General features: G+C 39.0%; 1 protein-coding gene across 2 annotated transcripts in view; it reads right to left on the bottom strand.

Moving 5' to 3' along the window:
* The window catches only part of HSPA4L (heat shock protein family A (Hsp70) member 4 like), a 55255-nt gene extending 42134 nt beyond the window's left edge, over window positions 1–13121 (bottom strand). The window contains exons 1-3 of one of the 2 annotated variants that reach the window (XM_023548652.2): window positions 12612–12630; window positions 1820–1877; window positions 97–237 (exon numbers count right to left, since the gene is read on the bottom strand). In XM_023548652.2, the coding sequence (XP_023404420.1) occupies window positions 97–123 (27 nt within the window). In that variant the 5' untranslated portion in view covers window positions 124–237; window positions 1820–1877; window positions 12612–12630. Of the gene's footprint in view, window positions 1–96; window positions 238–1819; window positions 1878–12611; window positions 12631–12784 lie in introns of those variants that run through there. The other variant, XM_003410435.4, reaches the window with a different exon arrangement.
* Window positions 13122–16313: the final 3192 nt, after the last annotated feature.

The raw sequence follows: 16313 nt of genomic DNA on the forward strand, positions 1-16313 counted from the left end.
TTAACTATATATTACAAACAGGCAGTATTATACTTAATTTCTCCAATTTGAAGATGATATATTTGCACTTTGGGAATATAAAGCTATAAAGCTTACCTTAACTCCTGCACTTCCATTAGGCATCTTCTGCAACTCATAAGGAAGCCTGATCCTTTCAGTTTGCACAATAGGATCATCAAATGATCGCCCATGAAGCTTTTTGAATCCATGAATTGTATTTCTTACATTTGTGACAATCTGTTGGCAATAAAAACTTATTTATCATTTAATGAATACAAAATAAAATACTACTATCCTAATATTTGAGAACCACCAAGTCCCTTTTCCCTACACATCCAAGTCAGATTTACACACATTCATTTTTCTGGTTTCCAACCAATAGCAAAATTATACAATGAGAATATGTGCGTCTTAACCAGTTTCTTAGAAAAACTCCCCTCCTATCCTAGGAATTTTAGATTCAAAACTAATGTCTTCAAAAAAGAAAGAAAAATTCAAAATGGAAATCTGTATCTACCATCCATTCCTTTGGTTTTCCGCAATGCTTTTGCTGTAGTGAACTAATATCTTTTATTTCTCTTATTTCTTTCCACTTTCATGTCTGTTTTAACTACTTTTTTTTTTTATTGTCCAGTTTTTCTTTTCCTCTAATTATCCAATTCCTTGTGAAATTTCTCATGCATTACTATGTTGCTTCCATTACTGAGAATTGCTCTTACTAAAATCAAAAACTTTGTCTTGCAGCATGGTGCTAAGTGAAAGTACATTCATTTGTAAATGAAGTGCTTGTATTTTTGCAAAGTAATCTGTCCTTTAGCTAGAATACAACACATAGTTCAAACTATAAGTATTACTGAGATTCAGTCATTGCCCTCTCAGTGACCTGTAGAGCCAAACAGATCTTGATTTTCAATTATGGAAGGTAACTATTGAGGATGCTGAATCACCACGTTAGTCTCTTTAGCTGTTTAGGATAAATAGCTTTAGTTTGCTTTTTTCAGAGAGTATTATATCTACAATCCACTTAGAAGACCAGCCGGCATTATGAGAAATAAACTTAATGGGAGAGCTTGAGGTGCCATTTTGACATAAACCTAACATTTGCTCATATATAGTATGAAAAGTGGAAGAGAAGATAAAAACAAGTTCATATACAGATCAATTATAAAAGCCTTGACAGAAAACCATAAGCAAAAAATTCCAGGATAAATTAAATAAGTCAGTTACACTTACAAAGCCATGAGGCAAAAAGTTCTATTAAAGAAAGTTATTTTATAATGAACAAGACCCAGGTATATGTTAAAATGTATGAAATAAATAATTGGTAAGGGTAAGTGCAAGGAAAATCTACTTATAAGCCCAGAATATTGTCAACAATCTACGCATAAGCATTTGACGAGCCTACGCATATGAATGCTTAAACAGAACGAAGAAAAGTAGTGGAGGCTTCATCCGACTACTCTGAACATTAGCTCCTTCATCCCCACCCCTCATTTGTACAGACACTGTTCACCTTATCTTTAAAGTACATATTCTAGATAGGACATCCCTCATGGAAAAAGTGACCAGACAGGGCAAATTGATGCCACATGGTAGCACATCCTAATTTCAGAATTAAAAAGATTCTTTAAAAAATTAAAGTTAAGGAATATTTGACAACTCAAAGCAAAATACATCGAAACAAAATACAAAGATCTTAGGATAATGTCATATTTTTCCTCATTCTTTTTTATACTTTTAACTACATAAAATGGGACCCTGGTTACCAAGATTCAGTTAACTCTTCCTATAAATCAAAACATCCACGTTAACAATTTACCTGGCTTTTGGCTGCATTTCCTATGGCTCTAGTTCTGGATCCCAAAGATATACAGGCCCTAAATAGAGAAAAAATAAAAAGTTTGTTCCCATGGCATTTTCATGTTACTGTGCTATTATTTTGCTTCTCCCTATACAAAAGCGAATTTTTTAAAATTTATATAATTATGTAGTCATATATTATTTTAAAAATCTATTTGATGTCAAGTCAATTCTGTCCCATGGTAACCCCATGTGTTGCAGAAGAAAAGTGTGTGCACCACAGGGTTTTCACGGCTGTGACCTTTCAAAAGCAGATCGCCAGGCCTTCCTTCTGTGGGAAACTCTGGGTTGGTTTGAACCACCGACCTTTCAGTTAGCAGCTGCACGCTTAACCATTTGTGCCACCCAGAACCGAAAGACTCTGTATTTTAAGAATTAAAAAAAAAAACAACTCCAAACCCACTGCCATTGATTCCAACTCATAGCGACCCCATAAAAAAAAAAGACCCCATACAAGGCTATAAATCTCTACGGAAGCAGCCTGTCACATTTTTCTACCACAGAGCCACTGGTGGTTTTGAACCACCAACCTTTCAGTTAGCAGATAATCGCTTTAACCAGGGCTCCTCTTTGAAGAATAGATTACTGCAAATCAGAATTTTACATAATTTTAAACTTTCCTAAATAATGGAATGGTGGTCAGAATAAATGTTAGAATTTTTTATAAACAGTATAGCTGCTGATGCTATGTTGGTCTCCAAAACTGTTTTTCAAATTCTACTGGTCTATGACCTACTAAAAACAATTGTATTCAGTAAGGCCAGACAGTTTGGATTCAAATCCTGGCTCTGCCACTTAACAGCTGAGTAACCTTGCGGAAATTCTATAACCATTATGTGCTTCAATTTCTCACTGGGAGACGGTGATAAAATACCTTCTCATAGTATTGTGTGAGGATTTAATGAGTGAATATAAGTAAGAGCTTTGGCAAATGCCTGGCATGTAATAAGTATTATATAAGCAATTCCTATGCTTATTACTGCATTTAAATGTAATTCTGCTTACAGAGTACAGAATAGCATTTTCATCAAAATACCATTTCATGTTATGATGAAAGAAAACATTTCCATGGTTTCAATTATAGCTACAGAAAAATATTCGTTCAATTAACCATTATTTATAGGCTCTCTCTGTACACAAGCCACAACCCTGTTGTTGGAGAATTGATAGTCTAATAAAAAAAAATATACAGACTACAAAGGACTGTAAGTGATATTAGCAAAGGAGAGAATAAACCACATCCAGATAACAGGGCTTAGGAAAAGAAAGAAGGTGATTTCTCAATTAGGACTTCAAGAAGAGTAAGCATTTAATATGTATCTGTGTTGTGGAAATGAGCATTCTTTGTATTCAGGAAAGTCCATTCTCAACATGACAGCAAGAGTGATTTCTCTTAAAGACTAAGCTCATAAAACTCCTCTGCTCAAAATCCTGCAATGGTGTGCTGTCTCACAAAGTAAAAGCTTCGGTCCCCCAACAACCAATAAAACCCTTCGTATTCTCTGCCAGAATAAAAATTTGCATATCCAATATAGCAAGCTAAAACTCATCTACCAGAAAAAATATAGATTTGCCATCTCTCAGACTGCTTTATAATCCCTCTTGCTCCCAACTCCAACATACTTCCCAATACTTCTAATTTTTCAATAATAGGCTACCATCATTTGATTGCACAGAAAATCTTATTCTTTGGTTGACTGTCAAGAGTTTAACTTCTGCTAGAATATACTAGATTAATATGTTTCACACATGTATCACTTCACAGAGAAAGCTAAACAGTTACCATTATCAGTCTCTAAATTTAAAAGTAGACTTAATTTTTAAAGCCTAAAAAACTGTAAAATAGGGCTTGGAAATGTTCAGTTTCAAATATGTAGAAACCTACCTCAACACAGCTACAGGTCTTTAAACTTCTTCCGTCAATTTTCCAATTTTCTTTCAAAAAGATTCTAGAATACAATCACTAAATAGAAAATACCTGCCAATGACTTTCAGGAAAAAAAAAATCAAATACCTATTCTCCCATTAATCTTCTACCTGACTTAATAATATAGAAGAAAATAGACACACTATATCACTTTAGACTAATGTGAACATTTGTACAGAAAAGGATATGGAATAGTTTATCTAAATGTATACAGTAGAATCCATTTAGTTATTAAAATTTTATTAATGATTATTTCAAGTACTATTTAGAAATTCCATTCTACACTTTAAAAGAAAAAAAAAAAAACAGGTTTACAATGTAGCTTAAACCTGTAATACCTAATCTGATGTTGACACCATAGTACTAGTCCCAGATTCCACAAAATTCTAAGCAAACAAAACTTCCAAAGGTCCCATGTCACATTCAGTGAGGGGAGGAATATAAAAATCCAATGACAGGATGCTACCTTAAGGAAGCTGTACAGTGAAACTCGTGAAAGCCGGAACTCCAGGGGACTGCCTTGTTGTTCTGGGTATCACAAGGTTTTCACCTTTGACGGGGCAGGCTTACCTGCTTGTTTTACTGGAAAATGTCTGCATATTCCTTTTCTAACAGGTTCCAGCTTTTGGAGGTTTCACTGTATTTGTATTTTCTCCTAAATTTTAAGATAAGTTTCTTTGGTTAATCCTTATAAAGCCTATTTTTATAAGGCTAAACCCGATTAGGTTGGAAAGACACATACTGCCTGCCAACTAAGAGATTTCTCCTAAGAAGTCAGTACTCTATTTGCCCGTATCTTATGGCATCTCCATTAAGGATCCAAAACCACTTAATTTTATCACTTAAGCTTTAAAAATAGCCCTACTTTTTTTCCTTCCCTCTTTCCCTTGCCAGTTTCTTAAGATCACAATTACTATTTATAGCCTCTTTGCTATCAAGTAACCAACCCCAGTGCCAGTAGATGCTAAGAAACACAATAGCTGGATTAACCATCTGAGAGGACAATCAGATTAAATCAAGGAGCCAATCCCTTATATTGTCAGTTTGGCTCTGAATCAAATTGTCTATTGCTGAGCAACTAGTTTCAACTATGGTAGCCAAGAGCAACATTTCTCAACCTTGGCATTATTGACATTTTTAAAATTCTTTGTTGTGGGGAGGAGATGTCCTGTGAATTATAGGATTTTAGAAGCATCCCTGGTCTTTACTGGCTAAATGCCAGCAGCACCTTCCTTGTCTAGTTGTGACAACCAGAAGTATCTTCAGATATTGTCAGGGGTCTCCTGGGGGCAAAATCATCACAGGTGAGAACCACTGCCCTAGTTTATCATTTCTGCAACAGTGTTCTGTGGAACACAAATCCTTAGAGGTGCTCCTGAAAAAACGAGTTCTGTGCTTAAATTCAAATGTCTGGGGAACATATCCTTTTCTTGGAGAGTTTCGATGCTCATAAACAAATTACGAGATCTGAGAATTCCTGCAGTAAAGAAAGCATCTGATTGTTTCTCAAGCTTAGCTATTTGGAATAAGATGCCCTAGCCCTAGAAGGGGGTGGAGGACGAATGTTTTCAAAAGAACTGCCGTTTGCTTTCTAGCTTGCTATTTTTTGTTAAAAAAAGACTTCTAAACATATATAATTTAGTAATAACAAAGCTTCCAACTTTCCCTATGAAGAATGGATAAAACCTTAACACATAAAAAGGAATAACAAAGTTTCAAAATTCTTGGTAAACATAATAATTCATAAAGAAGTTCATAACTTAAAACCATTAACAGAAATCACACACATGTAGGTACGTTATTTAAAAAGCTGATTAGGTGGAGAATTCTCTTAAAATTTTACCTAGGTCAAAGATAAATATCACTATATAATAATTTTAAAGTTCTTTTGATTCTGATTGCCTAGACCAGGGGTATGCAACCTACTGCCTGCTACCTATGTTTATAAATAAAGTTTTGCCAGAACACAGCCATACTCACTAATTTGTATTGTATGTCTATGTCTATTCTTGCACTACATCTGTAACACTGAGTAGTTGTGACAGAGACTGTATGCCTGGCAAAAACTAAAATATTCATTATCTGGCCTTTTATATAAAGCATGCTAATGCCTGACGTAGAGATCTTACTGCCAATATTAGAAAATTTAACTTTAAACAGGAGGCTTGCATGTTGCTATGATGCTGAACAGGTTTCAGCTGAGCTTTCAGACTAAGACACACTAGGAACAAAGCCCTGGCTATTTACTCCTAAAAATCAGCCAATGAAAACCCTATGGATCAAAATAGTCCAGTCTCACTGTACATGGGGATGCTATGAGTCTGGGGCCAACTTGACTGTGGTGAACAACAGAATAATGCAGAATTCAAGTTTCTATTCAGAGAATACCTAACCATTCTAAACCATCACATACAATTTTATATGTGTGAGGTATGATACTTTGCCGACATTACCTTATTTTTTCATTCTCATACTCTCAAGATGTCTCAATTCTTTTTTACAGATATGTAATCTGAGGCTTAGAATCCCTGTGTGGTGTAAATGGTTAATGTACCTGGCTGCTTACTGAAAGGTTGGAGGTTCAAGTCACCTAAAAGGCGCCCTGGAAGAATGGCCTGATGATTCACTTCTGAAAAATCAGCCATTGAAAACCCTACAATGCACAGTTCTACTCTGGCACACATAGGGTTGCCATAAGTTGGACTCGACTCCATGGCAACTGGTTTGTTTTGTTTTTTAAACTAAGGCTTAGAGAGGTTAGATAAATTAGATACCCGACTAATAACTGACAGAACTAAAACTCCAATCTAAGCCTTCCAAATTAAAAGTCCACATTATACCGTCTCACTTTCAGAAATCATTAAAAAAAAAAAAAGACAGACCCTGCTGTTTGCTCTTTGCTTTCAAAGTGTCTCTGCAACCATGAGTGCTTGGGCAGGGGGAGAGGGGAAAGGGATGAGGCAAGCGGGGTAGAGGCAGATGAACTCCCCTTGACTGGAGGGGTACTAGCATTCCCATACTGGAGCTTACAAAGGAGCCCTGGTGGTGCAAATGGTTAAGCGCTCAGCTGCTAACCAAAAGGTTGGTAGTTCGAACCTATCCAGCAGCACTACAGGACAAAGTCCAGGTAATCCGCTTGCATAAGGATTATAGACAAAGAAAACTCTATGGGGCAGTTCTACTCTGTCACACGGGGTCACTATGACTTGAAATCGACTTGGAGGCATACAACAACAAGATCTTTTAAGGGTAAATAGTGTCACTGGGACAAAGATCACAAGTAAACCTACTCAACTCTTTAACATTTAAAAAAATTACTAAAAGAAGATAGCAGTCACATAACTAAAAACTTTTTTTCTGATTTTTACTTTCTTGTTGTTGAGAATATGCACAGCAAAACATACACCAATTCAACAGTCTCTACACACTTTGAGTTGGGCAACCATTCTTGTCCTTTTTTGAGTTGTTCTTTTCTAACACAAACTCACTGTCCCCAAAGGTTCCCATCCAATCTTTTGAGTTGCTGTTGTCCACTCAACCCCACATAGACCTCAAAAGAACATAATGCTTGAGTCAGACACTTGTTACTAGTTAAGCTAAACTACTGTTCGATTCCAAGATGACTTCAGGTAATATTTTTGGTTTAAGGATTAAAGACTATCTCAGGACAATAGTTTCAGGGGATCATCCAACCTTCTTGGCTCCAGGAAGCCTCGAGTTTGTGAGAATTTGAAATTTTATCCTGCATTTTCACACTTTTGACCAGGATTCTTCTACTGAATTTTTGACCAAAATGTCCACTAATAGTAGCTAGGCACTATACAGTTCTTCTGATCTAATGATAAAGGAGGCATCTGTTTATGGCGGTAATTACGACAAATTCCGTATCCTCCTCCTTTCCTGACTAGCCTTCTTCCTCTGTTGCTCCAGGTGAACAGAGACCAATTATTGTGCCTTGGATGGCTGCTTGCAAGCTTTTAAGACTCCAAGCACTATGCAATGGGTTAGGCGGTAGAAAGAAGCACTAAACACATTATTAGGCCAATTAACTGGGATGTCCCATGAAACCGTAAAAAAATTATTAATTGCATGTTAAACATCTGAAGCTCACATACTATGTTACTAAATTGTAATTAGTGTTCTTTGCCTTCTAGAAACTTTTCAAAATTTCTCACTCACAGATTTAAAGTCACGACTATGGATTCATTTTGTTTTGTTGACGATAATGTATTAAGACTTTTCATAGTCCTAGCTGTGGCCACGTCAAAGTGCTAGCCATCTGCCCTTCCATCACCTCAGAACCTTCAGCATAATTTGAATTAAAAAAAAAAAGCAAAAGTGTTCATTGAAATTTTGTTTGTAAATGGCAAAATAAGTTGAAATGTTGATTAACAGTTTATCCACCAACAGAATACTGTACAGTCGTTAAAAAGAATGAGGTAAATTAAGAGATATGTACGGACTTGAGAAGGTATTTAACAACGTATTTTGAGATGAAAAAAACTATTTGCAAAATACTTTGTTACAAAACAAAGAAAAAACCCCAGCTGAATACATATATTCACATACTTTTCTAAAACTATAAGTGTACACGCTAAGCTTTAGGAGGTAGTTGAGAAGGGACAAAGGGGTGGAGGGGGGACTTCTTACTTTCTGTCATTATTCAGCATTTAAAACATTTTAAATCAAAGTTAATATAAGCTCACAGAAAAATATATAAACAAAATCAGCTCATACAGTACGAAGACTATTCGACAGAAAAGGTAGATGTATTCTCCTCCCCATAAACTGCTATCACCATAAAAAGTCCTCCTACCCAGCTACAACCACTGTTAACCTCTGGAGTTTGGCATTGTCTATGTACAGTTATTTTTAGTTCCCCAGTAAACAATTTCTACTTTTGTGCATTGAGGAGGATACCTCACATTTCTGAAAAGTAGTGTATAAACAGTACTTTCCCCTATTTCAGATGAGTCATTCATACACTTATAAAGACACAGAGTGAACATAAAGTCAGATAACCAGAGAACTGAGTATTAAGACTGATCATACATAATTTTGATAAAACCAACAAAACACCTAATAAAAATCTTTTGATAACACCTTCATTTAAAAATCAATGTTTCCTCATTGTAAAATGTTCTTAAAAATTCAAAACATTATAAAACCATATTAAAAGCATCCCTCCATAATTCTACTTCCAAAAAAAATTCATTGATAGTTTATAGCCTTTCCCACTTTCTGCTGTTTATACTAACATGTTTGTGTGTGTGTGTATATATATATATTTTTAACGAATCTTTACATATTCTTAAAGCATATTAAAACAACATTTTAAAGTAAGATAATATTTCTTACAAACTGGCTAAAAATAAATGAGTTTATTGATGGTAGAGCAAAGATTGTTCCCTGTACAATAACTGCCCAGCCAGGTTATTTGTCCCTTTGATTGTTTAAAAAAAAAAAAAAAATTTTTTTTTTTTTTACACTTTGATTGTTACACTCCTATTAAACTAGCATGTACATACCCATCCTTTTGCCAGTGGTTAACGGAAAGACACTGGGGTTCTGGAGTCAGAGAGGCCCACAACTGAATCTGCTTCATTACTTACTAATTCTGGGAAAAGTTACTTAACTTTGCTTTAGGCTTCATATGGATAAAAGATAACTAGTATTCCTTAACTCATAGAACTGTTGTGGTTAAAGTGTGACAGCGCAAGCACAGTGCTTGGCACATAACAAATCGCTGTTATCAACACAAGCCAACATGTTATGGTTGACCGTAAACTTTAACATGACATTGAATTAGGAGTCTTGGCTGCAGATTTTTCTATGACTGAAACTATCACCGTGGTATATTTAAACCTGGAATGGAAATTCTAAACGCCACATCTATACTTGAACAATACGAACATGTCTAAGGCCTTAAAAATGTGTATACAGTAATTCCACTTCTAGGAATTTATTTGAAGGAATTAAGAATGAAAAATTTAGTTACAAAGATAGTTATTGTAGTACTATTATAAGAACAAAATATCATAACCTGAATGTCCAACAGGGGATGGATTAAATTAAGGTAATGTTTATACAAGCACTAAATAAAGCTGACAATACAGAAACATGTTTTACATAAAGAGGTTACCAAACAACATAATCTCTCTTACCCCTGAAAACACATACATAGAAACCATCTGAAGTTTCATTTCCGGATGTAGGAATTATTTTTATTTTCATCTTCTAATGTATCTGTATTTTCTAAAATGAGCATGTATCATTTGTGTCATAATGAAAAAAAAAAGCAATGCTAAAAAAATTGTTAATTTTTTCCCTCTTCAATTTATAAATGATGTTGATTTCTTCCTTTTCAACTTATGCATGAGATGAAGAGAGGCTAGTACAAGCACTCTTAATTTTATAGATGGTGAATTTGAAGAATAGGTTAAATTACTTGCCCTTGATTGTACGCCAAAACTTAATTCTTTTTCATTAAACTGTTTTTCTTAGTTATGCATGGGACCCTCCCATGCATACAAAATCAAGTACTTACATAATGAAAGAAAAATGATGTATGGGTACTAGAATCAACTGAACAGAACACTTCCTTTTTCCCTATGATGTCATGACATATTTGCATCTTAGAAATACCTCTGTCATATTACCTTGATGTTAGCAACTGGAATATGGAAAAAAATTGAAAAGCTGGATTATTTCATGTGTTATTAAATACTATACGGTGTATTAGAGAAGTTAAAAGCCATCTAATAGTTATGCCTTTTTCATGATAGGCACTCAATAAATATCAATGAATAAATGTCCTGGGATCAGAAAGGGCTTTTTTCTCACAATAGTTTGAACCCCACAAAGTACACATGCAGTGTAAGAACACTGGACTACTCTAAAGTATTAGTTCAGTAATACCAAAAGATATCCCTGAGGCAAACGACAGTGCATAGCTCTATATACTATGTGATCAACGGAAAGAAGGGCAGAGTTGCTAATGCAAACAAAGTGATAATATGATCCTTCCGCCTTTAGAATATGCTAGTTTGGATTAGGCTCATTAAATCTAAAAATCAGTATTGACTTTCTTACACACAAATCAGAAATATTGTACCAAATCTCAGCCACACAGAATTAGTCTATGTGTGTAAGTGCCTAACAACAGTAACAAAGAGACTTCTAGAAAACTCAAATGAGCAGCCTAATTTTTAAGGCTCTGCAACTCTGGCTAGGCTCTTTAAATAGTCACAGACTCTCCAGTAAAGAGATTTCTGAGCCTGGAAATGCTTTTTTTTTTTTTTTTTTTAAATATAGTTCTGGTTCCTCAGCTTTAAGGATTAGGAGAATGTCCACCCCACGTCTCACTTTTTTCCATAGGTTAATAAGTCCCTGAAGCCAAAGACTGCCCCCATCAACCTCTGCTCTGCTGAAAGAGAGTGCATTTGCTGGTCCTTTTCGGGCAGAAGCCCATATTTGTTATGGGTTAGGCGTGCTCCTACAACAAAATCTTGTAGAGGTGAATTCGTAGTTTGAGATTACAGCTTCTGCCTCTCCTTGTACATAAATGCCAGAAAAGCACGCAAAAGGAAGAAGAGTTCTAATAGTACCATGAGGCGTACCTGACATATACCCATATTTGAGGAACAACCATTAAAAATTTCAACAAGAAATACAATGTATACATGTAGAAAAGGTGGTATAAAACCTTCTAGAATATTCTTTGAAAGAAACCAAACTAATCTACTGTAAGTAATCTACTGTTCAACACCCACTTGCCATATTTTAAAAACAGCTTCAAAACCCAGAGTTTAAATTATCTGTAAAATTGTAGTAACTTGGACTTTTAAAGGCTTAGCTTAATAATCTTGGTTAAGATTAGTTTCATTTAAACAAAAGTATTATATTTTGGACAATCCTAAAGGGTCAAATTAATATGTTTAATATTTTTCCACTGAAAATAATACATGAAGAGTTGCCTTCCTCATAAAATTGTTGGCAACAAGAGCCTACAACAAGAAGCTAGTTTTTCATACTCCTCTCTCGCTTAATTATATTCTTTGCCAACAAACTTCCCAGACCAGAAAACAATGGAACATGTGGGAACATGTTTCCATGATCTAATGCCACCTCTTTTTCTTCCAAGTCTTTCGTCAAGTGTTCACAATAGACCCATTCCACAGTCATGTTAATACAGGGCAGTCGCCTCCACTCTAACAATTCATTCTGAAGAAACACTTTTTTTTTTTAACCGCTTGGCTTTTTCCTTAATTCATGAACATTACCAATACATAAAACCAAAGTCTCCCATCCCTAACTCTCGCCCGATTAGTGAAAAAAGCACGACGGCAACGGCGTAGCCTACGCCCCTGGAAACCGGTCTGATTACCTTGAGCTCTCAAGGGCAACGGGGTAAAACCCTGTCATCCCCGCGCCCCCGCCAATGGCTTTCGGGACCAGATGAACCTGCAACTCATCTTTAAGTTTTCACTTCTCATTTTTCTGAGAGGGAGCTGGGATCCAGAGGGATGGGGAAAAGAGGAAAGGTGGAATGAATGAAGAACTCTCCACTCAACCAGCGCGGGATGCGGGCCCGCGGCCGACGACGCAAACCCCACCAGCAGCAACCGCAGACCTTTCTCCAACGTCCGGAAAGCCGAGGCAGTCCCTCACCAACCCCTCTCCCGCAACCTAAAGCGCGGATGCCGGGGGACAGCGGGGCGGGAGGTGGTGTGGGTACAGACGAAGAGATGCACAGCCTATGGGAGTTAAGCCCCTTGCCCTTGAAGCAAAAGCAGCTTTGCCGGCGACTTAGTCCGACTCTCACCCAGGCCCGCCAACCAGCGGTCTCCAGAGACTGCAGCTGATGGACTGCACCTGTCATCTCAGAGCTCGGCGCGCACCAGAGGGACATCAGAGGAAACCAGCAGGCGGGGCAGACTGGAGGATCTGGAGAAAATGTTTCTTGGCGTCGGGGTTACGACCAGGAGAGGCACTTACGGTGTGCATCTGTCGCTGTACTCATTGGCGATGGTCTCGATGCCGCCACTCCTCGCTACTGCGATGTAGCAGTTGAGAAAGCCGAGGTCAATGCCAACCACAGACATCCCGCCGCCTGATGAACGGGGTACTGGTGCTGAAGCCTCCGGTGCGGGAACCGCGTCCTCTTCCGAGCTGTTGCTGCTGGGATTGCGACTCCTACGAGAAGCAAAGGAGGGATGACGCGAAGCCGCTACGCAGAAAATCTAGGGCAGGGCGTCGGGGAACCGGGTAGGGGATGGAGTCTGCCCCCGCCGCAGCCTCCGCCGGGTCCAGCCTCCTCGGTCTCTCCCACTGCGGGTCGGCGGCCTCAAACCGGCAGTTACTGGGATCTGCGCCTGCGCGCTCGGCCGCCGGGGAGGTGCGCGAGCCGCCACTCCGGGCCCGAAGCTGCTCCCGGCCTCGGTTTCGGCCGCTTCCGTCAGCACTCGGGCAACGGCTGCCCGAATAGCCGCGGGTTCGAGAAAGATCTGGAAAATGGAGGGAGTTGGGCCGGCCAGGGAGTGGGAGGGAGGGGAAGGCGGAGCAGGGGAGGAGCAGAAGGGCGAGAAGGGGAGGCTGAGTTGGCTAGCTCGCCGTCCCGCGGCAGCTAGGCGCACTGCATCCGGGCTAGGCGAGAGGCGGCTGCAGGGCCAGGCGGGTTGGCGACTGTGTTTTGAAGCACCTTGTTTTGTCGTTTTGGCAACTAGAATCATGCCTATACAGCGGGAGGGCACTGCGGAGGCTTGCCCAGTCAGGCGCACAGCATGGCAGGCCCCGACCTGGCGCTGCCGCCTCGCCTCTTCCTCTCAGGGGGGCCCGCCCGCCGCCCGCTCACCCACCCGCCGGCCTCGCCGCCCCGAGGGGCCCATGTGCCGCGCTCTGCAGTCTGGGCGCGCGGCCCACCCCGCCGCCCGCCGCACTCGGCTCTGTGAGGTGGCACCCATTGTGCCGCGCGGCCGCCCTCAAGGGGCGCCTCCGATCCCCTAGGAATGAAGTTTTTATCGCTTCACAAGCTACAGTCTCCTGTGTGAAAGTCGACTGAGAATTTTACGGCTTTTTTTTTCTTCTTCCAGGGTTTGAAACATCAAAAGCCATACGTCTGTCAAGAAACGAACACACTGACAGTTTCCCCTCATGTTTCTTCCTTTAAACCATTTTAAAAGACGCAGTCTCCTTCATTGACTCTTACCTCTAAAAACCGGTTTTACAAGAAAGTGACCTTAACTTTGTGTATCACTATGGCATCAGCCAACCTTGGCTCCAGCCGCTGCCCTTTGGCCCGCAGAAAAGGAGCCTGGTGTGATTCTGCCCGTCTTCTTTATTTGATGAGCATTGTGTTTCGTCTGCTAAAAATTGAACCAAGTTATATTTTACACTTACGAAGTTTGGGTGCCTCGTTCCTTCTTGCCCAATTCTTTGTGTTTTTCGTGTTGTGTTTCTTGTTCCGTATTTGTTGCTGCCTTGAAAATAGGCGTGGGATTTTTACCAGATTCTTTAGTGCCCTCATTGTTCCCAGATATCCATTTCTTAAAAGAACTTAGACTTTTTACTACTATCAATGCTGCAACAGCAGCAGCAGCAAATGTGGCTAGAGCTCCTGCTGCTGTTACTATGAAGAACACGAAATCCATTTTCAAGGGAAATACTGAGGAAAATGGAATGTACAGTACTGTACCCAGTGGTCTCTCCACATTAGGGAATCACACCTCTCTTCTCCTGTGCCTTCATTTCACCAGCAGACAAAAGATCGGGCCTCTAGAGGTCGACGCCGGTTTCTCAGGGTGCGCAGGACTTGACTTCCCAGCAGGCAGTGCGCGAACAAAGCGGGATTGGGTACTGTGGCCCCGTCAGAACCCGCGGCCCAGTTCAGCCTCAGTCCTGCTGGAGGGCCCGGGGCTTCTAACACCTCTTCTCACTTACGGCTTTAGCCGTCATCCTTTGGGCCCACCACCATCTAGGTTTATTCCAGAACATCTTGAAACTCTTTTGGGGCCATTTATCCAAGCTTCTTGTTTGAGAATGATTTTTGTATAATAAACTGCTTAAAATATCAAGGCATAAAGAAACAGTTGCAGTCAAAAGCAAGGAGGTCATCACATTCCTTAAAATCACTGGAAGTGAGAGTACCTAGTGGTTAAAAGCATGATGGACATTGGGGTCACACAAATTTGAGTTGTGGTCCTAGGCTGTCCTAACTTTCTAGCTGTGTGACATTTGGAAAGTTACTTAACTCTCCAAAGCCTAAGCTAAGAATCTGTTAAAATGAAGACAAAGATACCAACTGGGATGATTTTATGATTATATAAGATAATGTATGTATACCAGTACTGCCTGGCACACCAAAACGGCAATAAAACTTACCTGTCTAACCCACCAGCCACAGTGGCAGTCAACTTTCCTAAAGATTACTGCCTTGGAAACCGTATGGAGCAGTTCTACTCTGTCCTATAGGGTCACTATGAGTCAGAATCTACTCAACGGTTTGGGTTTTTGGTATACGTATCTGTTACTAGAATATAGGAAAGATATTGATTTATGTATATTAATCATGGATCCAGCAAACTTGTACTCTTATATTTGTAGTTTCTTGGATTTTTTGTGTATAGAATCATATGGTCTGGGTAATAACTAATTTTTTCTTCATTTTTAATCTTTATAAACCCAAAAACTCACTGCCGTCGAGTTGATTCTGACCCATAGCGACCCTATAGGACAGAGTAGAACTGCTCCATAGAGTTTCCAAAGAGCGCCTGGCAGATTTGAACTGCTGACCTCTTGGTTAGCAGCCCTAGCACTTAGCCACTATGCCACCAGCGTTTCCATTAATCTTTATATCTCTTACTATTTTTTTCTGTGTTACCTAAGCTCTCCAGCACAATGTTGAATATAAGCAGTAGTGATAAGTATCCTCATCTTGTCCCTAACATTAAAGAAAACACTTGTTTATGAAGTAATAAGGCTAACAAAATTCTCTTCCATTCCTAGTTTGCTAAGAGTTTTTCTTATAAGTGGATACTGAAGTTTAACAAATGTTATTCAGCATTTATTGAAATTTTTTCCCATCATTTATTCTGTTAATGCGGTGATAAAGTCAGGTAGGTCATGATGGTTTTGTTTTGTTCTTGGATACATGGAATTTGGCTTGTGATTATTTTAGGAGTTTCGCATCTATATTATAAGTGAGATTCGGCTTGAATTTTCCTTTCTTTACTGTTGAATTTTGGTATTAAGCTTTATACTAGCCTCATAGAGGTTGTACTGTACCAGGCTCGAATATACATACCATGGACTGCCAAAAGAATGAATGAATTTGTCTTGGAAGACATACAGCCAGAATGCTCCTTAGAAGCAAGGATGGTGAGACTTCATCTCACATACGTTGGACATGTTATCAGGAAGGATCAGTCCCTGGAGAAGACATCATGCTTGGTAAAGCAGAGAGTCAGTAAAAAAGATAAAGACCCTCAATGAGATAGATTGACACAGTGGCTCCAACAATGGACTCAAA

The sequence above is a fragment of the Loxodonta africana genome, chromosome 5 (assembly GCF_030014295.1).
Source record: "Loxodonta africana isolate mLoxAfr1 chromosome 5, mLoxAfr1.hap2, whole genome shotgun sequence".
NCBI classification, from domain to species: Eukaryota; Metazoa; Chordata; class Mammalia; order Proboscidea; family Elephantidae; genus Loxodonta; species Loxodonta africana.